Source organism: Armigeres subalbatus, chromosome 2 (assembly GCF_024139115.2).
Source record: "Armigeres subalbatus isolate Guangzhou_Male chromosome 2, GZ_Asu_2, whole genome shotgun sequence".
In the NCBI taxonomy this organism is placed as follows: Eukaryota; Metazoa; Arthropoda; class Insecta; order Diptera; family Culicidae; genus Armigeres; species Armigeres subalbatus.
Genome location: NC_085140.1, coordinates 1,255,337 through 1,280,890, shown reverse-complemented (window position 1 = coordinate 1,280,890; position 25,554 = coordinate 1,255,337). Strand labels below are relative to the sequence as shown.

At 43.2% G+C, this 25,554-nt stretch overlaps 1 protein-coding gene across 10 annotated transcripts in view; it reads left to right on the top strand.

Annotated features, from left to right (window-relative positions):
• LOC134217420 (CLIP-associating protein) overlaps positions 1 to 25,554 on the top strand; it is a 128,650-nt gene that overhangs the window by 16,086 nt on the left and 87,010 nt on the right. For 6 of the 10 annotated variants that reach the window (XM_062696179.1, XM_062696178.1, XM_062696177.1 and 3 more), the window contains one exon: positions 14,414 to 14,527. In XM_062696179.1, coding sequence (XP_062552163.1) covers positions 14,414 to 14,527 — 114 coding nt within the window. Of the gene's footprint in view, positions 1 to 9,475; positions 9,626 to 14,413; positions 14,528 to 25,554 lie in introns of all 10 variants that reach the window. The other 4 variants (XM_062696172.1, XM_062696171.1, XM_062696173.1 and 1 more) reach the window with 1 other exon arrangement.

Below are 25,554 nucleotides of genomic sequence, written 5' to 3'. Positions count from 1 at the left end.
TTGGATAATTAAACTCAAATTAAACTTAAAAGTGACAGTTCAATAATTATCGAATAACCCTGCTGGATGAGCAGGATTACTTTTGACAGATATCGAATCATTATTGATCGATGTCTTATTGGAATTGCTGGGTAGCACGCAGCCATTCTTATGGCCGGCTGAATTTCAAATTTTCGAACTGTCAGTTTTAAGTAAAATTAAATTTCAAGACAAAATTTTCAAAATGACTTATCTGCTTTTGTAAACAAAGATTCAAACGACGATTTGACGAATCTGATAGCTCTCCCACGCAAACCAACACCATCAACAGGTAGCGGAATACTATACCTACCTATTGATGGTGTTGGTTTGCGTGGTAGAGCTATCAGATTCGTCAAATCGTCGTTTGAATCTTTGTTTACAAAAGCAGATAAGTCGTTTTGAAAATTTTGTCTTGATTTGATTCGGGAAATGAGACAGAGCCAGTATTCCTAAATTGATCTAAACTGTCTTTCGAAAGGGTATTTGTTTTTATTTTATCTACCGTGATGTGCCCTAATTTCGCGCGCGCCCCAACTTCGCGCATTATAAAATCAATTATTTTTTTAAATTTTTAGGTGTCAGTCAAAATTGAAAAATCTGGAGGATTACAAAATATCATTGTTGTTGAATGTTTTTCACGAAAAAAATGAAAAACAAACTTGGTTTAGTACACCAAATAAAATTATTTCAATGTAGTCCTCCCATCGACCGCCATATTTGCTTGTGCTTAGCACAGCGACGAAGAACATGACCCAAGTAAACAAATGATTTTACTGTACAAAACTGGATACTTTTTGGAAATATTTGTATCCATAATGCTCTGTTGGATATGTTTATTCGTCATTACTATTGAAAAGTGTGAAATTTTATGTATTTTGTGTTTATTTAGACTTTCGCTTTGTGCGCGAAATTAGGTATATGAGAGTAATTATGGTGCCTAATTTCGTTTATTGTTGTCGCGTAGTTTCATTTGCAACATTCTAATGAAACAAAAGCTATATAATGCACAGGACAGTTTTACCCTGAATAGAACCTGAAGAGTTCATTCCCATACGCTTTTTATCTAATTTTCAGGCGGATAATCACCGACATCGACTAATGTTGACTTGAAAAATCTTATAGATCAGTGCCTGCAATAGCTATCAAATCCGATATGTAAAATGATGCTAAAATGTGCGATGTGTAAAATGATGCTAAACTTAAGATAAAACTACAGCAGCTTTTTCAATAATGTGTATAATATTGAAGATGTCTTGTATAAAACACATATTTGAAGATGTTCTATGTAAGCGATAGATAGCGGAAGTTAAGACTTTCCTTCATGACGTCTCGAAAATTTAAACTTTTTTTATACGCCAGCTAAACATTGCTCATACAATGCATTTTTTTCTTAAAATATGGTTTATATTTCAGAATAAAACGATATTTTAGGAATTATGACTTGTGTCAACCAAAATTCATGAAGTAAAATCTAAGCAAAGCTCCAGGGTCGAAATATAGGTACATACCATTTCGACTAAAGAATGGGTCATTGACGGCTGTCTGATACCGTTATCTGCATATTTTGAACAATGGATGCATGAGCATGCTTCTATTGGTTCATTTATTTAGTTAACATCTAAACAGATAACACTGAATCAACAATTTGACGCCACAATGCACGGTTCGAGGCCGCATCTCTCCATCCTCGGATACGCCCCACGCTCGCCAGGTCGTTCTGCACCTGGTCTGCCCATCTCGCTCGCTGCGCTCCACGCCGTCTCGTACCTGCCGGATCGGAAGCGAACACCATCTTTGCAGGGTTGCTGTCCGGCATTCTTGCAACATGTCCTGCCCATCGTACCCTTCCGGCTTTAGCTACCTTCTGGATACCTTCTGGTTCGCCGTAAAGTTGGGCGAGCTCATGGTTCATTCTTCGCCGCCACACACCGTCTTCTTGCACACCGCCAAAGATGGTCCTAAGCACCCGTCTCTCGAATACTCCGAGTGCTTGCAAGTCCTCCTCGAGCATTGTCCACGTTTCATGTCCGTAGAGGACAACCGGTCTTATAAGCGTCTTGTACATGACACATTTGGTGCGGTGGCGAATCTTTTTCGCCCGCAGTTTCTTCTGGAGCCCGTAGTAGGCCCGACTTCCACAGATGATGCGCCTTCGTATTTCACGACTAACGTTGTTGTCAGCCGTTAGCAAGGATACGAGGTAGACGAATTCCTCGACCACCTCGAAGGTATCCCCGTCTATCGTAACACTGCTTCCCAGGCGGGCCCTATCGCGCTCGGTTCCGCCCGAAATCATGTACTTTGTCTTTGACGCATTCACCACCAGTCCAACTTTTGTTGCTTCACGTTTCAGGCGGGTGTACAGTTCTGCCACCTTTGCAAATGTTCGGCCGACAATGTCCATGTCATCCGCGAAGCAAATAAATTGACTGGATCTGTTGAAAATCGTACCACGGCTGTTACACCCGGCTCTCTAGCGCAATGTTGAACAACAGGCACGAAAGTCCATCACCTTGTCTTAGTCCCCGGCGCGATTCGAACGAACTGGAGTGTTCGCCCGAAATCTTCACACAGTTTGGCACACCATCCACCGTTGCTTTGATCAGTCTGATAAGCTTCCCAGGAAGCTGTTCTCGTCCATAATTTTCCATAGCTCTACGCGGTCTATACTGCCGTATGCCGCCTTGAAATCAACGAACAGTCGAATCCTCCTGACTCCCCCCGGCGTCGAGGGTGGTCCACCAGTTCCGGTGAAGGAAACTTCCCAATACAATAGGGAATCGCCTGGTGATCGCTATGGGTGTACTCTTCACTAACTCTCCAGTTCATGTTCGCCATCAACGAAGGACTGCAGAACGTGACATCGATAATAGACTCCCTCCCGTCTCTCCGAAATGAGCTTACGGAGCCTTCATTGCACAGTCGTACATCTATATACCCTCTCGTATTGGTGACTATGCTGCCCAGGCATTGAAATCACCCCCCATAATTACCGGCCTTCGTCCGATCAGGTTGTCGGTTAACCGCTCTAGCATCTGGTTAAACTGCTCCACTGTCCACCTTGGAGGCGCATAGCAACTGCATACGTAAACGCCGCTGATTTTGACGATCACGAATCCCTCACATGAACTCTCTACCACTTCTTGGATAGGAAATCTGCCCATAACTTGTATTGCAGCCATTCCCGTTCTATCAGCCACCCAGTTTCCGTTATCAGGAGGAATTCGATACGGCTCTGCAATTATCGCTACGTCACACATCGTTTCTGTTGTTGACTGCCATAACAGTTGCTGTGCGGTATCGCAGTGATTCAGATTAATCTGAATTATGTCCACTACTGATAACCTGCGATCGCCTTCTGATATGCAGGACATTTGTAGCCACCCGTCTGATGGTCATTTCCGTCCTCTGGTGTGCAGAGCATGCACTTGGGTCTTTGCGTGCAGTCTTTCGCAAAATGACCTGTTTCTCCGCATTTCCAACACTTGTTGGATCTGTCCGGACCTTTGCAAGCTCCTGGCCGGTGTCCATAGCCCAAACATTTGAAGCATCTCTCCATTTGTTTGTTCACTGGCGGGGCGGCTTTCAATGGGCATTTTGATCATGCAACAGTCAGTTTGCCTACCTCCAGAACTTTTTTAGCAGCGATTACTGGCAGACGAATCATCGCTGTTTGTGTGCCTCCGTATGCTTTCCTTATTCGGATAGTCATTTGCACCTCACCCAGATTACACTGTGACTTTAATGCATCCTTGAGCTCCTCTTCCGACGTGATCCCATCTAGATCCCTGCACATTATTACCATCTCTGGAGTCAGGGATTTAATTCCGCCTCTGCGCCCAGCGATTTTGCAATGCGCTCTTGCATAACCGAGCTATCAACCGTAGGGTCCTTCTTTAGCTCGAAGAGCATCTCTCCGGTTTGAGTGCGCCTGGTCCTTACTACGTTCTCGCCTAAGTTCTTCAGCTCTGGATCCTCGCTATCCTTCTTCAGGAGCGCTGCATACGTCGTAGCGTCTTTGGCCTTGACGAGTACGACTTGTCCCTTAGACCAGAGGTTCCCAAACTTTTGGATATGCGACCCACCTAGCAGAACCCCATATTGCTTGCGACCCATCAGGTACCAAATGCATTGATTTTGTGAAATTAGATAAAAATGAGATCGCGTTAGATTGGACAAATCATAATTAATTGCTTTATATCCCATCATTGTCAAAACTACGTCAAGTTTTTGGATTAGATTTGGATGGGATTTGAATTGAATTTGGGTTGGATTTGGATTGGATTTGAAATTTATTCAGATTGGATTTCGATTTGATAAGGATTGGATTTAAATTGGATTTGAATTAGATTAGGATTAGGATTTTAAATGGATTTGGATTTGATTTAGATTGGATTCGAATTGGATTAGGATTGTTTTTAGATTGGGTTCGGGGTTTAGATTTGGATTGTATAAGACTTCGTTTTACTTGCCCAAATATCGTATAACAAAAAAAGGCCGTTGACCTCGTCAGGTTTGTTGTTCTTTAATCATCCAATTACTTAGATCCTAATTCTAAGTATGGAATAGATTTGTGGGACAAAATAGTAACAAAACCATTTGTCATAAGACGAGTTTGTACCATCCCATTTAATTCCACCACTTAATTGTACCTTGACAGATACGTATTTCGACCTTACTGCTGAGGTCGACATGCGTATCTAAAAACTCAAAATAATTTTCTTAACAGTAACAAAATTATGAATTAAAATTTGTCTTTCGCGACCCACCACTGAACAGCCCAGGACCCCCCTGGGGGTCGCGACCCACAGTTTGGGAACCTCTGCCTTAGACGGTTTCTGACGCAACGGAGGCTTTCCTTTCTTGTACTGCTCCATTTTTCTCGCCTCTTTTCGCTTCAACTGTCTATTTCTTTTCTCCTTCTGGCCTACTACGGTACTCCACCCTTCTCCCTGTAAAGTAGCGTCTGTTCCTTCGACTGCGTCCTCCCGCGTTTGCCGCTTGAGTCCGCCTGGCCTCCCGTCTCCAGGCGAGGTTCTGGCCCTTTTGGGAGTCATGGAGGCTGATGTACTCCCCACTCCTGCCAGTTTCTCTTTCCCTTGCTTTTTGGAGTACAACGGACCGATATGGCCCTGTTCTGGCGGAGCTAAGACAGCAGGAGCCTTAGTCAGCGCTAATGCGCACTCCGCTTCGTCGGCCCTCAGCGCTGCTGCATCGATTTCGATCGCTGCCGATACTAGCGCCTTCCGGATCTTGTGAACCATGTCCTTAATCTCCTTATGGACGTTGTTCCTCCCATCCACGAAAGTGTGGAGCTCTTCTACCAATTTCTTCGCTGCCACTATTTTCGGCTTTTGTGAGGGCTTGTTTAACTCACTTTGCCCAGGCCGCTGCTGCTGTTGTTGCTGTAGCACTACTGTCGGTAGTGGCGGTGATCTCACCAACCCACTACTAGCGAACGGGTTCGCCGCTCCTGCATCTGCTTCAGTGTTGTATGTCGAATTACTCATTCTGTAGGGTCCCCCTCCAAACCGTTATCTCCACCCGTCGTACGTAGTCGCTTATGATCCATGGATTGTCTTTGCAAGCAGTGAGGTCCATGCTAAGGTTGACACGGGCGCACTTATATGGCCGTGTTCAGAGCCGATCGCGCAATCGGGAGAATCTCAACCGAGCCTAGTACTCACCAATAAAATTGGTGGACGAGTATTGAACGTATTCGGAGGACTGCTAGTTTTTTACCGGGACGGAGGCCGTACTGTTAGCCCACTCGCCATTTCAAGCCGGTGTCACCCTTCCTTACTCAGGGAGTAGAACAGCACGACCGTCAGCCCAATGTCGTCGTTTCCAATCCACTATCCAAATTCTCTCCGTTGTCGTAAGCCGTAACCAGTATATCGTAATTAGGACCTTACTGGTAGCGATCCTAATGTGCCGGTTGGCACTCCTGTTGATGGGCTGAAGTGCTTTGGAAGCGGCACGGGTCGGTACCAGGGCCCGGTCGTCTTCCGAAGGAAACGCCAACTGGTGGTTTTTCATTGGGGCCCAGGAACAAGTCCCGAGCTCCCACCTCTTGTGTGTGTTTGTGTGTTTGTGTGTTTGTGTGTGTGTGTGTGTGTGTGTGTGTGTGTGTGTGTGTGTGTGTGTGTGTGTGTGTGTGTGTGTGTGTGTGTGTGTGTGTGTGTGTGTGTGTGTGTGTGTGTGTGTGTGTGTGTGTGTGTGTGTGTTTTTTCTTCCTGAGAAATGGATGGGGAATCTGCTCAACAGACATCCTGGGTTGTCCTGGAAGTGTGGGGTTAGGGACCACCTCCGACAGCAAACGAGGGAGGCAGGGCTACATCCCCGACCCGCTAAACCGTTTCCATTGCCGCCAAGCCCATAGTCGCTTCGGTACAACCAGAAAGTAATGCTTCAAAGGGGGGCCAGTGCACGACGCACCCTCGAGGTTAGCTGCGTGTCCTTGCAGCATCGAACATCGTGACTCGCTTTTTTAGAAGAACACCATTGCCGGCTTTCCAGGTGGCCTTACCACGCCCTATGTCCTCGGAAGGTGGGAAGGGTCGACTTCGCGCCTGCTTCCCTCTGCACAACTGGTATTAAGAATGATGATGCCGCGTGCACCCCAAATTGACCTCTCTGCGATAGGGTCTGTTCGCCAACACACAGAGGGACTTGCCGACGCGGTGCCTATGCCTACCCCAGCCTTGACGAGGACCCCTTTCCGTCCTCGGGCTCGGAACCCGCCTGGTTGACCGACGCCGCGAAAGCGACGATACCATGTTGTTCTTCGCGCGGCCACTTGTTCGATAAAAGGATCAAGTTCGACCACAGGGCATGACCACCGGTATGACTCATGAAGCCGACTCCGAACCCTTGGACCACCTCTTGTTTGCGCCTGAACTAGCCATCCTTGAGTCCACGCGCCACCTTCTGTGTAGCTCCGCGACGATTTGGACGATAGCCGATACAACGGCGTTCCAGCCCACTTCATCTTTACACATCCTCCGAACTAGATTGTCCGGGGTAGTGTCTAGACCAGAGGTTCCCAAACTTTTGGATATGCGACCCACCTAGCAGAACCCCATATTGCTTGCGACCCATCAGGTACCAAATGCATTGATTTTGTGAAATTAGATAAAAATGAGATCGCGTTAGATTGGACAAATCATAATTAATTGCTTTATATCCCATCATTGGGGCCCTCCTTAGCCGTGCGGTAAAACGTGCGTCTACAAAGCAAAACCATGCTGAGGGTGGCTGGGTTCGATTCCCGGTGCCGGTCTAGGCAATTTTCGGATTGGAAATTGCCTCGACTTCCCTGGGCATAAAAGTATCATCGTGTTAGCCTCATGATATACGAATGCAAAAATGGTAACCTGGCTTAGAAACCTCGCAGTTAATAACTGTGGAAGTGCTTAATGAATACTAAGCTGCGAGGCGGCTTTGTCCCAGTGTGGGGATGTAATGCCAATAAGAAGAAGAAGAAGATATCCCATCATTGTCAAAACTACGTCAAGTTTTTGGATTGGATTTGGATGGGATTTGAATTGAATTTGGGATGGATTTGGATTGGATTTGGATTGGATTTGAAATTTATTCAGATTGGATTTTGATTTGATAAGGATTGGATTTAAATTGGATTTGAATTAGATTAGGATTAGGATTTTAAATGGATTTGGATTTGATTTAGATTGGATTCGAATTGGATTAGGATTGTTTTTGGATTGGGTTCGGGGTTTAGATTTGGATTGTATAAGACTTCGTTTTACTTGCCCAAATATCGTATAACAAAAAAAAGGCCGTTGACCTCGTCAGGTTTGTTGTTCTTTAATCACCCAATTACTTAGATCCTAATTCTAAATATGGAATAGATTTGTGGGACAAAATAGTAACAAAACCATTTGTCATAAGACGAGTTTGTACCATCCCATTTAATTCCACCACTTAATTGTACCTTGACAGATACGTATTTCGACCTTACTGCTGAGGTCGACATGCGTATCTAAAAACTCAAAATAATTTTTTTAACAGTAACAAAATTATGAATTAAAATTTGTCTTTCGCGACCCACCACTGAACAGCCCACAGTTTGGGAACCTCTGGTCTAGACCACATGTGGCAAGCATGTGGTCACGCATTGCGCGGAAAACGTGGGCACACGAACAACACGTGTTCCGCCGTTTCCCCTAAACCTGCGCACACCAAACACTCGGGCGAGGCCGAGCAAGCCAGATGCGTTACCTGCACTGTGAATTTGCAGCACACTTAAACGCCGGGCACTTCGAATCCCCCATGCTTGCTGTTCACAGCTTTGCTGGAACAAATCAAACAATTGGGAGGGTTCGTGCAGCATTGTGCCTTATGTCCCTCCAATCCGCAGCGTTGACAGAGCTTGCTTCTGTCAGAGCTTTCGCAGTCCCATTGCTTGTACCCCGGTTCTCAGCCTGCCGTAACCCCTTACCACCGTCTTTCCTGGGTGGACGGACCTTTTCAGCTCCTTCCTCCCCCGGTTTTGTCTTCCCCGTTTTGTGTCTGCTCCGCAGTCAGCCCCGACGTGCCCGCGAATACTTGAGCCTCAGTCTGGGTAGAATCTGGCACCACCGTCTTCGCTGGTACGCCCTCGATCGATTCAACCTTGCCCGACTTCACGGATTTCACGGGTTTAGACTTGGCCGTCCCGACCGCCCACTCCAGCTTGGCGTCCAGCATCGACTTTCGATATTTCAGCAAGCTCCTCTTGAGGTCTTTACTAATATTATGCTTCAATGACGCAAAGTTGATGATGGCGTCTAGCTGTTCCGTCGCCACCTCGAAGGCCGAAAGCCCATCGCGTTTGCGGTTCATCGCCCCCACAAGCCATGGGCCATCAATACATATTCCAAAATTGAACGAAATTTTTCAATTTTTTAATGTGGTGAAAATTATGAAAAGCTGAAATAACAAAATTCTAAAAATTCAGAATGTGAAATTGATGAAATAACTTAGATTTTAGATAGCAAAATAGAGATTTTGAATGAAAACAGAAATTTGGGTCTTAGAGAGATAAATACAGAACTATGTATGCCGGTATCGGGATTGATATCACTGCCATAATCTGATAAAGTGACGTTGACATCCCATTTTTTTTTATTAATTAGGTATTTTTTATTGAGGGAAACGTGTATGTTGCCTTTTGGCGCATTCGTCACATTGCCAGCACAGATATGAAACGTCAAAAACATTATCTTATACATTTAAAATAAAAATTAGATGTCTGGATTCAGACATCAGGTTACTTTTTAGCTTGTAATATGAATATCAACAGGTTACTCATATGCACCGAAATTTAAAACTCAAATAAATACAAATTCATCTTTTCTATAAATATCTATGTATATTTAATAAATCTATAAATCTATATTTTTTCAAATGCTCATCCGACTGCAACGTTTCCGTTCATAAATTCCTGGAAAAGGAAATTCAACGAGTGTTAGCACTGAAAATCTGTCATGTGGTCATCCAAGTTCTACACGATTGCAGAGAACTCCTTCATTACCTCGCACGTATTCGCGTAATCGTAGTGGGATACCAGTGGCAAATAGAGAAAATTCTACATATGCAAAAGGTTCATATTATATTGTAAAGAAGCACCATTTGTATTACATTTCACTTTACTATTTTTTTTACGTTTTTTACATTTTGCTTAGCATTATTTTAAGAACTTTTCATTATTTTTTGGCCTGAAAATTATTTATTATTAACCATTTCTTGGCTGTTGTGGTAGTGTAGTAAATCATGAGTAAAAGGTCTACGCAATCATAAATCATGAGTAAAACGATTTCGTGTCGAAACGTCGGACGAATAATAAAATTCGTTTTAATTAGATGAGACTGCGTAGCCATTTTACTCAACAAATTCTTGATTTCTTTATCGATTCATTGGTTAAGGTGCTTGGTTAAGGAACCAGGCCACTCGTGTCCATTTATTTTTATTTGATTCCCAACCTGTCTGCAGTGCGTCCCGATTTCTTCTTTTATTTTATTATATATAGGGTATGATGGGGCAAGATGGGTCGCCTGAGGCAACGTGGATCTATAAAAATGGCTCATAATCTGTAAGCCAGGAAATAATAGAAATTCCACTTTTTATTTCTTTTTGAGTCATTAAATTAGATGTCTATTTTTCTGTCGATCAAAAAATGCCGGGGTAAGATGGGTCACCTTTACATTCTGCAATAAATATTGTTCTTTTTCACAATATTGAATTACACATAGATAGATAGGTTTATAGGATATGGAAAAAGTTTCGAACTATTTATACTATATGATAAATACATTTTTGGAAAATATACCAAAAAAATGACATCCAGCGACAGAATAAAAAAAATGCTTTTCTTAAGACGTCAGTCCCATAAGGAGCGATTCAATATAACGTCCACTACTTTTTGAGATTTCTAGATACTGTCACAAAATCTTAGACCCCTAAAAAAAAAAGTTGCTTGCCGAGTTGGATAAATACTACGAGTGCTGAAAAAATCGAGTTTTGCAACGAGTTGCACACGCTATTTTTTGCAATGACGAAAAATGGGCTTAAATATGATAAATCTGTACCACAATGGTACAATTTTATTTACTGTCCAATCTTACCAATCTTACTAAATTAATGATGTTGTGTGTGTTACTTCTACGTGAAGTTAAACGATTTTCAATGATATGGAAATGCTAATATCATCTTCCAAACTTAGACGTACATGTTCATGATAGAATTAGAAGCGAAAGTATAGAATTGATAGTTTCGTTAGGATACGGCAGGCATGAAGAATGTTTTTATAGAAGTCGATTTAAAAGCGAGCGGAGGGCAATATCGCTCATATGCCATCGCGTGCGGAAGGATTTTCTATCGACGAGTACTGTCTGCAAATCAAACCACCTTCCTTTTGCCAGTGGAGATATATCAGCTTCCACACTGATATTCTTCCCTCCCCCTTCATACGGGAGCTTGACAAAAGGAAGGTCGTGTGATATGTGCCATCACAAATATTGCCCTCCGCTCGCTTTCAAATCGACTTCTATAAAAACATTCTTCATGCCTGCCCGTATCCTAACGGGAACTATCAATTCTATACTTTCGCCTCAAATATTATAATGTACATGTGTACGTCTAAGTTTGGAAGATGATAATTAGCATTTCGATATCATTACCAATCTTACCAAAAATCATGTTGCTGCAGAAAACAAACAGATTCCATATTATCGTGCCCCATTGTGTGTTCGACAGACCATAAAGCGATAGATAAACCTGCCTTTGGAAAATTGGATGTCATGCCCAAGATTTTTTTATGTACAGGTTATCCGACTTGTCAATATCCCCAACTCAGCCGTCTTGGATTTGTGTATGGAATTTATGCTCGTTTGTTTACGTTTTGCACTGAAAATGTATGTTTCCCCCCCGCGCTGGTTATTCCCATCTACTGACGAAGTCGGATAATCTGTACATAAAAAAATCTTGGTCATGCCCTTAAATATTTCATTTATTACGTAACACAAAGAATACACTGTTTGAACACTCACCCATGCCAATTTAGCTGAATGTGGTCATGTAACTATTATTTTAATGCTGGTTTTCCATTATAGCACCCAAATTAGTGCTATAATGGATTTTTTGCAATTCCTGATAATAATATCTGGTTTACAGTTCGTCTTTGAGTGATAAAACGGCCTACTTTTCCATACCAAGAAAATGGGTGCTTTAATGAACATTATGCAACTCAAATTAGTTGCATAATATTCATTATAACACTCATTTGGGTTCTATAATGAAAAACCATCATCAAAACAGTAGTTACATGACAACATTTTGCTGAATTAGCTTGGGTAAGTGCTCAAATAGTGTATTCTATGCGCCCCGTAATAAATTAAATAGTCTGGAGGACATGACATCAACATTTTCCAAAGGCAAGTACATCTATCGCTTCACGGCTTATTGTACTATGCAATGTGGCATGGTAACATGGAATCTGATTGTTCTCCACAGCAACATAATTTATTGGCAAGAATGATCATGTGGAATAAATTAGACTGTACAATTTTGGCACAGATTTATCAAATTAAAGTACCTACATTTTTCGTCATTGCAAAAAATAGCGTGTGCAATTCGTTTGCAAAACTCGATTTTTTTTGCACTCGTAGTATTTATCCAACTCGGCAAGCCTCGTTGGATAAACGTACAACTCGTGCTGAAAAAATCATCTTTTTGCAACTTGTTGCACAAACTACTATTATGCAACCCATTTGAATTGCATAATGTTCATTAAAGCACCAATGTCATTGGTATGGAAAAGTAAGCCGTTTTATCACTCAAACGCCAACGTTTGAGTGATAAAACGACCTACTTTTCCATACCAGGTATTATGATCAGGAATTGCAAAAAATATTTTTCAGCATTGTTTCTTATGCGAAACACACTTTCTATAAAACGTGTAAACTCGTCGAGCAAGCTAAAATTTGAACATTTTTAGTAATATATTTTAGTCAAAACGGTTCGTTTTGTTTTGCCCAAATTGTTGGGCAAAACAAAACGAATCGTTTTGACTAAATTAGACTGAGAAAGCCACACAATAAAACACCAAATCTTCCAGTCGTATTTCTTTTGTGTTTAGTAATATAGTGTATCATAAGTAATGTAGGCGATATTGAGATGTTTTTTTCCACTCTATAGACACAACACTGACGAGCTGGATATTTCATTTTTTTTGCCCTTAGAACGCTTGAGGGCAACCTCTGCGTAAAATAATGAATTATTGAATTATAAAATGATGATTTATTGAGAACTGCTCATGATCATATATTAGTCCCATATGAAAGAACAATCAAGAAAATGAGGAACAAACATCATCAAGCCTACTTGTCCCATCTTGAAAATGACCGCATATGAGTCCCATTGTCAAAGAAAAAGGGACTCATATGCGGTCATTTTCCATCTGGGACGAGCCGGATTGATATTTTTTTCGACTTTTCCTGAACAAACATACCTATTTAACAGCTGCATTCGATAATACTATGATGAAAATGACCGTTACAGGTGCTAACACGAAAACGTCGAAAATTCATATGGGACTGATATTCGATCATAGGCAGAGAAGGTGGGTTGCATTTTTTCATTTTATTGTGATATCTGCAAAGCAACATGAAATAGCATCATAATGTGGGAAAGGGAGATGAAAACCAAAAAAAAAAACACGTAATTAGTGTGTCGCCCCTTATTTTTTTTAAAGTTCATTTATATTATGTCACCTCACCCACCTTATTGTGAATTTTGAAAGAAAGTAACTTTAGCTCTTCACTATCACTTGTGTAAGTGTGTGTAAGTTTTGTTATTATGTTTTTATGTTTAAAAAATCATATATTTATCTATTGTATGTACCGCATCTGTCTCAAATTTTAATGTTCTACTTAGGTTATGGATGGAGTTTTCTAATATATTAATGTAACTATGACGATATTGATTTATACAACTTTTTTCAGGCATGAATAGATTATAATAGAATTTATAATTCTTTCGTGTTTAGTCTATCGGTTGAATAACACGTTATATATAGAGCCTATGGTGGAAAAAGTCAAAAATAATTCTAGTAGCGAATATTTATATAGGGCAAATGGAATTGATGGAAATAACTTTTTTTTTATACTTCATTAACGTGATTTATGGAAATAACTGAATCTATCTCCCTAAAATGCAATTTTGACCTTTTTTATGTGCTTTTCTTGTTACTCTTATGTGTTTTCTTGTTTTTTAATACACGAGAAAGACAACATCACCACTAGGTGGATTATTCTGGGTTTTTGTTTAATTTATAAGCAGTGCGCATGTATGTTAGCAAAAAGATGCAATGAAATGTTTAGCCTATTTGTTTCTAGATGAGATGAATTTTTTACGATGAGATGATTTTTTTACGGTTAGATGGCAATAGGAACCGTTTCCCTACTGTCGGTAATGTTTATTATAAAGATATGATTTGAACCAAAGATGGCACGATTATGTATTGACGGGCCAGCTGTATTAATTAACGAAGGACCTCCGTAGCTTAGTTGGTTAAAGCACCAGTCTAGCGTACTGTAGGGTCATGGGTTCGAGTCCCATCGAAGGGAAAGTGGTTACCTCCAATACATTTTCCAAATCAATATCTTCCACATAACGTACATATTCACATATGAGTTTTCATAACATTGTAAATTAACGTCCAAGTCGGGTGGTTTAATCCGAAATAGGAAATAGGCAATTAACTTTGATTGAACTACGTTAACTTGTTGATCGTTTTCATTAACAAAATTAACTACCACGGCTGTAACGTGTTTTCAACCATTAGTCTAACTATTCCATTAATTAATGCCTAATTATGTTTTTTTTTAACCAGCCGGATTACGCAGTGTCTCCGCTGTTGATACAGCTGCCGCGCAGCGGGCTCGCGCAAGAGCACAGTATTCTAATATGGCACGCATGAAAATTTCTTCAGGATCAGCATCATTACGTAAGTCTTTTTTTTGACTATATATTTATCTATATTCAGAATAAAAATAAAAATTTGTTTTTGCAAAAAGATCCCCGGGCACCTTCCGAAAACCGGACACTTCTCAAAGCGATATGTATTATGCTTTATTATGCTGAACAAAAGGGATATATTTAAGAGATATGTACTGAGATACTGTAGGATTTCAACTACGACCTTCATGTTCTTCAATTATTTTTTTTTTTTTTAATCTTTGTTTAAGTGGTTTTTCTTAATATATGTATATAGAGTTCATCACTGCCTTCGATTATTTGTATTTCATTTGGGTCTCAGTTCCTGGCATATGAGATGTTTCAGCGAAGTATCGCTTATGGAAACGGTATATAAAACAGCACTGGATCGACCGCTGTTTGTGAAGTTTGTCTCGAGGGATGCAATGCGATAAGGAAGAATACGGAACCGCAAAAGTTCAGCTATGCCCGTGGAATGTCTGTGGAAGTCAACATGACGGTTGCCGTTACCAATGTAGGGGAAGTAACATTTGACAGAAAACAGATGTGGTAATTTTGTCATTTGCCATACGTATGCTATGTAAGCACGATCTTGTCACGATTTCCGAAGCATATATGTAGAAGCTTTTGTTTCGTTTTACAGAGAAAACACTTTTTTGTCAAGTGAAAACCCACTCCATTTTTTTGGTCATTTGCTTAGTACTATAAACCGTAGTAAAACGATCGAAATTGTGAGCGCCTTACGTATTTGCTGAGCAAATTTACTCTATTTTGTGATTCAATATTGAATGCCACCGTAGCGGTCACAACTTAACTATTATTTTCATTTTTCAAAAAGGTTACTTATTTCGGTTGTCGGCGCCCTGGTGATTATCAAAGGAAATCATCAGTTTATTGCCTGATTTCAGGCTATAAGCCAAGTTGTTAGCAAATTACAAATTTTGAAATCTTCATATAATGTGTATGATGTACTTAAATGGAATAAATTTCATTGCTATTGACACCATAAATCTTGATCTTTCCATCCATAACGCCCCCACTTCATAGTTTTTCATTTTGAGGGTTTTTAAGGGTGCCGACCACCTTTTTCGAAACGACATAAAACCAACCCTTAACAAAATTGGTAATATTATTTTTCCAATAGATGAAATAAAACAAATCTCTCCACTACTTATTAGCCTATGCTATATGCTTCCATTGGTATGCAAATATCCCCACATTGTGCAATTGGCCGAAAGTTATGGAAAAAACAAAAGGGTGCCGACAATCAACCACCTTCTCCTACACTATATCAGAGTTTTGATTTGCCACCAGAATTACCGGATAACGATTTAAAACAGCGGCTTACGGAGTATGGCGAAGTAGATTGTTTTTTTTTTTTTACAAGGGAGAATGCATTTACACACTAACCCAGTACACGTGCATTGTAGTTGCCAAACTACCTCACGGAAGTGTACTGGAGTGTCGGACTCGACCATACCGGTAATACCGACTAAACTCCCTTGGGCTCCCTTGGGCATGCCAATTGGCACTCCCTGGGCTTGTGCTTTTGAAGCGGCACACAGTCGCTTTGATAGAGTCTGATTATGGGCACTTGTGGTTTTTTGGGAGGGATTTTAGCAGAGCCCACTGCTAAATCCCACCACGCCCTAGGCAGTTCTCCCTGACTCGCAGACAGCTGGGGAGGGGTCGTCAAGCCCTTGGACATGGTCCATGCTGTCCCTGCTGTCCCTGCTGCCCCCAGAAGTAGATTTTTTTTTTTTTTTTTACAAGGGAGAATGCATTTACACACTAACCCAGTACACGTGCATTGTAGTTGCCAAACTACCACACGGAAGTGTACTGGAGTGTCGGACTCGACCATACTGGTAATACCGACTAAACTCCCTTGGGCTCCACCATCGTTTCCCCCAGGAACTACCTCGCAGTACTACTTCTGGGGGGACGGCAGTACTAAGCGTACTCGCTCATTATCGCTCACACAGGCACTCGTCCCACGCGAGACTGACTTGGGTGCTCGCACACCATTCACTCCATTTGAGTCTTACTTGGATGCTCTCCCGGCGCTCCGCTGCCATTCCTCGAGGTGTCAATAGCGGTAACTGCCTGGGCCTACAGATATTACGCTACGACACTCCTGCCTCAGCACGAGCAGATCAATCACACCACTGCCGAAGCAGACCACTCGCTACCCTGCCGAAGCAGGGACACTCCCCATGCACCACATGTGCACAACTGTAGGTGTGTGGGTACAACCCATTGCTACCCTGCCGCCGAAGCAGCTTCTCCAAAGACCATTCGCTCCATGTGACCCTTTTTCGGGTGCTCACTCCCCTAACATCTCCCACTGCCATGCCTCGAGGTGTCGATAGCTACCTCGACTCCTACCTCAGCATGTGCAGTCCATACTCAGACTTCTGCTGCGCTTCGAGGTGACAATAGCGGCGCCACGCTGTCCAGCCTCCTGCCTCAGCTGGCCAGATCCTCACTCCTGCCAAGCAGCTCACGCTACCCTACCAGTAGGGACCTCCCAACTCACTCTAACACTCCACAGCCATGCCTCGAGGTGTCGATAGCGGTATGTGGTCCGATCAGCGATACTACGCTACGACACTCCTGCCTCAACATGTGCAGTCCATACTCAAGACTTCTGCTGCGCTAGAGGTGACAATAGCGGCGACGCGCTATGACACTCCTGCCTCCAGCACAAACAGATCACTCACTCCCTGCCAGAAGCTTGTCACGCGCTACCCTACCAGTAAAGGGACACTCCCCATGCCAATGAATCGCGCCTGCTTTGAGCGTGCCTGGCGGCACACTGGGAGTGCTTTCTGAAATCAGTATGGCGAAAAGGCATCTAAGTCGATTTCTCAAAATTAAAGCACCTTCATCGAAAAAATATTTGGTAGGCGTAATGTGGACACCTTCCTTCATAACCGGTACCAAATAGTTTTTCATGAAAAGATCCTAATTTTGAGAAAACCCGCGTTAAATGTCTTTCATACTACAAAAGCCTCTGGCAGTTAACTCTTGCTGGCACGATCGAACTGGCGCTTGCAAATGGCGATGGTTGGCGGTACCAAGATCGACATAGGCGCACTGGATCAAGAAAGCAAGGGCTGCCTTTGCGAGTTTAAGAAATATCTGGAAAACAGGCAGATAAGTGAACGCACCAAAATACGAATTTTCAACTCTAACATGAAATCTGTGCTGTTATACGCTGGCGAAACATGGTGTGTATCAGTGGAGAACACTCCAACGGCTGCAGGTGATTGTTAACAGATGCCTGGTATATAATTCGGGCCTGGTGGCCTCACAGCTGGATCTCAACAACGAGCACCTCGTCATTTGTCACCAGAGGCCGATAGCAACTGAAATTCAGGATCAGAGTGGGGCTGGGTCGGCCACACTCTACGTGAAGAGCAGAAACAGAAATCCGTAAGCAAGCAGAGACTGGAACCCAGCGGGACATCGCAGCAAGGCGGGCCAGAGGCTCATGGCGAAGCCTCAATAAAGAAATAAAAGAAGTCGACCCGAATCTAACCTGGCAACAGGTTAAAAGCGATAACCGGGCATCGCTCAGGATGGAGATCTTTCAAGTCGGCCCTTTGGCACCGCAATTGTACAGGATCCATAAGTAAGTAAGTAAGTAACTCTTGCTGGCTATTTGCGCATATACGATAGAGCCTGGATGTGGAAGCGGCTGGTAGAAAATCAGCCACTGTCAATAATTCATTGGCACTCCTGAAACTTGTACTTTTGAAGCGGCACACAGTCGCTTTGATAGAATCTGATTACGGGCACTTGTGGTTTTTGGGAGGTTTTTAGTAGAGCCCACTGCTAAATCCCACCACGCCCTAGGCAATATCCCTGACTCACAGACAGCTAGGGAGGGTCGTCAAGCCCTTGGACATGGTCCATGCTGTCCCTGCTGTCCCTGCTGCTAAGTAGATTGTTTTTTTTTTTACCAGGGAGAATGCATTTACACACTAACCCAGTACACGTGCATTGTAGTTGCCAAACTACCACGGAAGTGTACTGGAGTGTCGAACTCGACCATACCAGTAATACCGACTAAACTCCTTGGGCTCCACCATCGTTTCCCCAGGAACTACCTCGCAGTACTACTTCTGGGGGGGATGGCAGTACTAAGCGTACTCTGTCATTATCGCTCTCACACAGACACTCGTCCACATGAGACTGACTTGGTGCTCGCACGCACCATTCACTCCATTTGAGTCTTACTTGGATGCTCTCCAGGCGCGCTGCTGCCATGCCTCGAGAGGTGTGTCAATAGCGGTAACTGCCTGGGCCTACAGATATTACGCTACGACACTCCTGCCTCAGCACGAGCAGATCAATCACACCACTGTCGAAGCAGACCACACGCTACCCTGCAGAAGCAGGGACACTCCCCATGCACCACATGTGCACAACTGTAGGTGTGTGGGTACAACCCTGCTACCCTGCACCGCTTAAAACCCAGCTTCTCCAAAGACATTCGCTCCATGTGACCCTTTTTCCCGGGTGCTCACTCTAACACTCCACTGCAATGCCTCAGGGTGTCGATGGGTACCTCGGCTCCTACCTCAGCATGTGCAGTCCATACTCAGACTTCTGCTGCGCGCTTCGAGGTGACAATAGCGGTGACACGCTGACCAGCCTCCTGCCTCAACACAACAGATCACTCACTCCCCTGCCGAAGCAGCTCACGCGCTAGCCTCCGGAATCAAGGACACTCCCCAACCCACTCTAACACTCCACTGCCATGCCTCGAGGTGTCGATAGCGGTATGTAGGGACAAATCAACCATACTACGCTACGACACTCCTACCTTAGCATGTGCAGTCCATACTCAGACTTCTGCTGCTGCTTCGAGGTGACAATAGCGGTGACGCGCTATGACACTCCTGCCTCAGCACAAACAGATCACTCACTCCCTGCCGAAGCAGCTCACGCGCTACCCTACCGAAGTAGGGACACTCCCCATGCCAATTGGCACTCCTTGGGCTTGTGCTTTTGAAGCGGCACACAGTCGCTTTGATAGAGTCTGATTATGGGCACTTGTGGTTTTTGGGAGGGATTTTAGCAGAGCCCACTGCTGAAATCCACCACCCCTAGGCAGTTCTCCCTGACTCGCAGACAGCTGGGGAGGGGTCGTCAAGCCCTTGGACATGGTCCATGCTGTCCCTACTGTCCCTGCTGCCCCCAGAAGTAGATTGTTTGGCCTGGACCATTTGTACACCGGTGTGAGAGGTGTGTATATCGATGTCAATAAGTAAATTTCTCCTTCACTCGAAGTGTCTAAATAGAAGGGAATGGTGTTCTACCAGGATTTGCGGAACAAATGCTTTGTGTGTCGAACAGAAGGTCATCGAAAGGATGCGTGTCCACAAAGGAATAAAGGAAAGGAAAGAAGACAAAAATGAAAGGCAATGGGACAGAAAGACAATGAAAATCATACTGCGGAGTCGTTATCGACTTCGAAGCAGCAAGTGTAAAAACACCAGCGAAAGCAAGGAAAATATTCTCATTGAAGTGCCAGAGGAAGAACGCGAGAAGTTAGCGGAAACAATGATCTTCAAAAACAAAACGGATCGGATCTGGTTCGTGAAGAAGGGAATTGTGGACCTCCACAGAAATTTGAAAGAGGAAGAAGAGAAGAAAAAACTAGCGCAGTCGACAACTCAACGATGGATTGCTTGATTGCTGTGCGATCGTGTTAGCAAAGTAAGCGTTGCGTTTTTAAAAAGATAATAAACCAGTCTACTGTAAGCTCTTTCCCTAACCAGTCGAGTTTTTTCTCTGCTATCAGGTTATGGGCCGCTAGCAGAAGTAACCATAGTAACGGCCGATCAACAAGCCGAAAGTATTTTTTTCACCTCAAGACTTTTTTAAAATCAAGAGAAGATGGCTGGCGGCGTGAGACGTTCAAACGGTGGAAAAGGAAATCCAGCCGGAAACGGAAGTAGTGGCGCTGCAGCAGGTGGAAGTGGTTCCGGAAATCAAATCGGCGGAACTGAAGACATTCAACCACGAGGCGGACAAGCAGATGGCGTTTCGAGGTTCTCGTGGTATGTGGTATGTCGCTCCACTCGGTGCCGAAATTGAAAGGAAGGGACAATTATGTTTTGTGGGCGTTCACCATGCGTATGGTAATGATCTGCGAAGGAACGTGGCGGGCCGTGGATCCTTCGGAGGGCACCCAGGTGGGTTTCGACTCTTTCGACGATTTGCCTCAGCATTGAACCATACAACTACAGCTTGGTTCAAAAGGCGAAGACAGCGAAGGAAGCATGGTCAAGTCTGAAAACAGCTTTTCAGGAGTGCGGAAGAACTCGGAAGATCAATTTGCTTCGCAAGCTGACTCGGTTGGAACTTGAAGATTGTTCGTCTGTGGAGGAATACGTGGACGAGATAATGTCCACTAGCCACAAGCTCGAAGAAATCGGATTCAAGTTGTACGACGAGTGTCAGCAAAAATCCAAAGCAGTCGGAGGTTCTGGTCGTAATAAGCAGGTGGCGTTGCTAGCATTGCTGAAGCAGGTGCATCAGACGGAAGACTGGATCCTGGACTCTGGAGCGGGGCGTTACAGATTTTAAGCGGCTCTCGTGGCTCCCAAGAAGACATCCGAATCAATCTACGTGGCCAATGCAGCGGAGATTCCTGTGGCGGCTGTTGGAAGCGTGAAGCTCGAAGCCGAAGTGGAAGGTACGTACACCGATCTCGATATATCTAACGTGCTATGTGTTCCAGACCTTGCAATCAATCTTCGAAATCTGCAAGAAAGGATACCGCGTTACTTTCACTGACAAGGCCTGAGTGGTGGTGCACGCGTCCAAGGGGAACGTTATCGCGACGGCACGAGAGAAAGATGGCCTGTACAAGTTAAATCTCGCTGCACAGAACAATTCGTTTGTCGCAAAACCCTGTGGCAATTTGGAGTTGCGGCATCGACGGCTAGTCCATCTCAACATCGACGGCGTCAAGCGGTTGATATCGAGGGTGACTGGTATGGACATCATTGGTACTACTATGCAGGGTTGTGTACCGTGTGCGGAAGGCAAACACCGAAAGTTTCCATTCAAGTCAAGTGGAGTTCGAGCGAAGGAAGTGCTAGAGCTAATCCACTCGGACCTGTGTGTGGACCAATGGAAGGCGTCACATGGCGGTAGCAAGTGTTGGGTCACGTTCATTGACGATGCTATCAGGATAACGTTCGCTTATTTCCTCAAATCCAAAGGCGGATGCGTTCAGTGCGTTTGAAGAGTTCAGGCCTACGTTGAAAACCAGACGGGAAGAAGATCAAATGTTTGCGAACCGACAATGGACAGGAGTATCTGGGTAAGCAGTTTGAAACATTCCTGAAGAAGAGCGGAATACGGCACGAGAGGACGGTACCGTACAACCCGCAACAGAACGGATCTTCGGAGAGGATGAACCGGACGATTGTGGAGAGCGAGTTGAGTGCGTTAAGCGAAAACGGCACATGGCGTATGGTCGACCTACCCCCAGGGCGGAAAGCGTTGAAGAGCAAATGGGTCTTCAAGGTCAAGACGAATGCGGATGGCTCCATTGGGCGGTACAAGGCGCGACTTGTGATCAAGGGTTAGTCGTAAGTAAAGGCGTAAACTATACGGACACCTACTCGCCTGTCGTTCGCTACGCAACGGTGCGTTACCTACTTGCACTGGCGGCGAAGTTGGGTCTGGTGGTGCATCAAATGGACGCAGTAACTGCCTTCCTGCAGGGCGATTTGGACGATGAAGAGATTTTCATGGAACAACCGGAAGAGTTCCGTGATGATCGAGCACCGACGAAGGTTTGCAGGCTACAGAAGACGCTGTACGGTCTGAAACAGGCCAGCATAGTATGGAACCAGAAGCTGAACACGAAGCTCAAGCAAATGGGTTTCAAGCGATCGAAGCATGACACGTGCGTCTACTATCAGTGGTGGCAGGAAATGTCGTCATCATTTGCCATATACGTGGACGATTTCCTGATTCTCTCGAACGATCAGCGGTTGGTAGACCAGATCAAGCAGCAACTATGTGCGGAATTCAAGATGAAGGATCTGGGACCGGTCAAGCAGGTGCTGGGATTGCGTGTGACCAGATCGGAAGGCGTTGTGGCAATCGACCAAGAACAGTACATCGACAAGTTGTTGACGAAGTTTAATATGGTCGACTGCAATGCTGCACAAACTCCCTCGACGTGAATCAGCGGCTCACCAAGGAAATGTGCCCTGTAACTGAAGAAGGAAGGAGAATATGAAGAACATTCCGTACAGAGAACTTGTAGGAGGATTGCAGTTCGTTGCGCAGTGTGTACCCAGGCCGGACGTCAGCGATGCGGTAAGTCTGGTCAGCAGCTTTTCCAGCAACCCTGGACCGGCGCATTGGACGGCGGCGAAGAGGATACTTCGGTACTTGAGGGGTACGAAGCACGAAAGCTTACGTACACACGGACCGGAGAGACGAGTTTCATGGCTACAGGCGATGCAGATTGGGGCAACGATCCCGATACACGACGATCCGTAAGCAGGTATGCGTTCCTGGAGAGTGGTGGCGTTGTCAGCTGGAATTCGAAGAGGCAATCTACCGTTGCACTTTCGACAACCGAAGCGAGTTCTGTTAACGGCGACTCAAGAGGCCATGTGGTGGAGAAGCTTCCTGCGTGAGCTTCACGGGACGAACGGTGCATTGGTGATCCATTGCGATAACAAGAGTGCCATTACCCTGGCAGAACGTGAAGTTGGTTACTCGGCACGTAGCAAGCATATCGACATAAGACATCACTACATACGGGAGCAAGTCGAAGACAAAACCATCAAGTTGGTCTTATATAGGTGGTGTTATATAACTAGGTGTTATATAACTTTACGCTTAAGGGGGGATGTTAGCAAAGTAAGCGTTGCGATTTTAAAAAGATAATAAACCAGTCTACTGTAAGCTCTTTCCCTAACCAGTCGAGTGTTTTCTCTGCTATCAGATCGGACGACTGATCTGCACCGAAGAAGACATCCATCGGATAAAAGATGCTTCTGAAACTTCTTCGGAATAATTTGTTGTTATTATTTCTAAAGCTTTCGGCTTCATTTCAAATTAAATAATTGAGCCTAATAAATAAATAAAATGGTTTAAAAAAACATTTCATATGCTTGGCTTTTAGATGCCAATAAAAGACAAATAATCGAAGGATCTGATGAGGTTGATACCTAGGCTGAGGGCATCATGGTATTATTCGGTTTAAAAATGGTATTATTATGGTTTTAAAAAACATTTCATATGCTTGGCTTTTAGATGCCAATGAACGACAAATAATCGAAGGATCTCATGAGGTTGATACCTAGGCTGAGGGCATCATGGCATTATTCGGTAGACCATTTGGTTCAAACATCAGGATAATTAGGAGATCCTACAATACCTCATATGCCATGATTTGAGAGGCAAATGAAAGACAAATACTCGGAGGACATTATTGGGTTGATACCGAGGCTGGGGACATCATGGAAGTCGTGGTTGATTTATTAGACCATTTAATTCAAATTCCAGGACAACTCGAAGATCCTAGAACATCATAGCAGGCCTGGTAGCGAGTCACTTTTAGCAGTGACTTGGTCACTATTACAATCTAGTCACTAAAAGTCACTATTTACATCCAAAAGTCACTAAAGTCACTATTTTTCGGAAAATGGTCCCACTAAAGTCACTATTTTTGCATTGCCTGTGGTAGAAAAAGTTCAAAACAAAATCATTTGTACTTTGTATTTGTATTATTATCAACCAAACCAAATGTGAATCTGGTAGCAATATATTAAATTTGGAAATATGCACCAAAGAAGTTCCAAGTGTCTTGTGAAAATCGTGAGGCTTTTTCGATTTATATCAACTATGATATTTTTTTTTACGAATGGAATTTGTTAAAATGTGAAAAGCTAATCCAAGTAAAGGGTACAGAATTCAGGTGTATTGGAACCAGAACCACGTCTGTTGGTGAGCTTCAATACCCTCAGTGACAAATAGGCTTTAGTTTTGTCACATGACAATGATGTTTGATGTTTCTCAACGTCAGGGAGAATAATGAGCGAAAAGTGCGTCGTAACAGTAAGTACAATATGATTATTAAATTCATTTATGATTATTAAATCCATCTTGCGACTCTCTGAGATAAACCGCGTAAAAATTGTAGACAAGTTATGCCAAAAGTAATTCTGGCACAAACAACTAAATTCAAAATTTTGATTGAAATTATTTCAGAAATATGTATCACATTTTTTTAAATAGATTCTGCCATTTAGAAATTAAAGTTTATTAAATTTCTGGATTTCATAAACTCAAATTTCAAAAACTTCATTTAAATTTGTTATTAAATCATAGTTCAATAACAAGCAAAATATTTTTTAAAATTTCTTCATTATTTTAATTACACAGGATTTTTTTTTTCGATTTCCGCTCGTATTTTGATCGTGTGATTTTAATTTACCACCAAAATCTTTGCAACATGTTTCAAAAATCCTGAACAAATCAAAGAAAAATCACATGATAATTCACATGAGTTAAACATTCAGGATGAGTGCAAAATTTGGAAAATGTAAATCGTGTAAAAACATAATCCAGTGTACTTTATATTTTTAAAACAAATTTCCAAATCTTGATTCCAAATAGTTCACCAGCTGAGTCAATAAGATCATTTTATATCATTCTTTTGCTATTATATTAAAAAAAAAAAATTGTTGTAATTATCAACATAATTTTGTTACACAACTTGTAAATCACTACTCGTTCCCGTGACGGCTCATGAATACCTTCTCGTGGTGTGTTACTTAATATGAGGTACCATGGTAACATTGCTGGCGTCTGGCTGATCCAATAAATACCATCCTCAATATTCAACTCTCTGTGTTTACTTATGAAAGTGTCGCAGTCACTGGCCTCTTGCATGCATCTTCCCTCTTTGTACAATGAAGATGGGCGTGGCCAATAGTAAGTAATCCTCATGCTTCTGTTGTTTTTGTCTTTTCTTGATTTCTGATA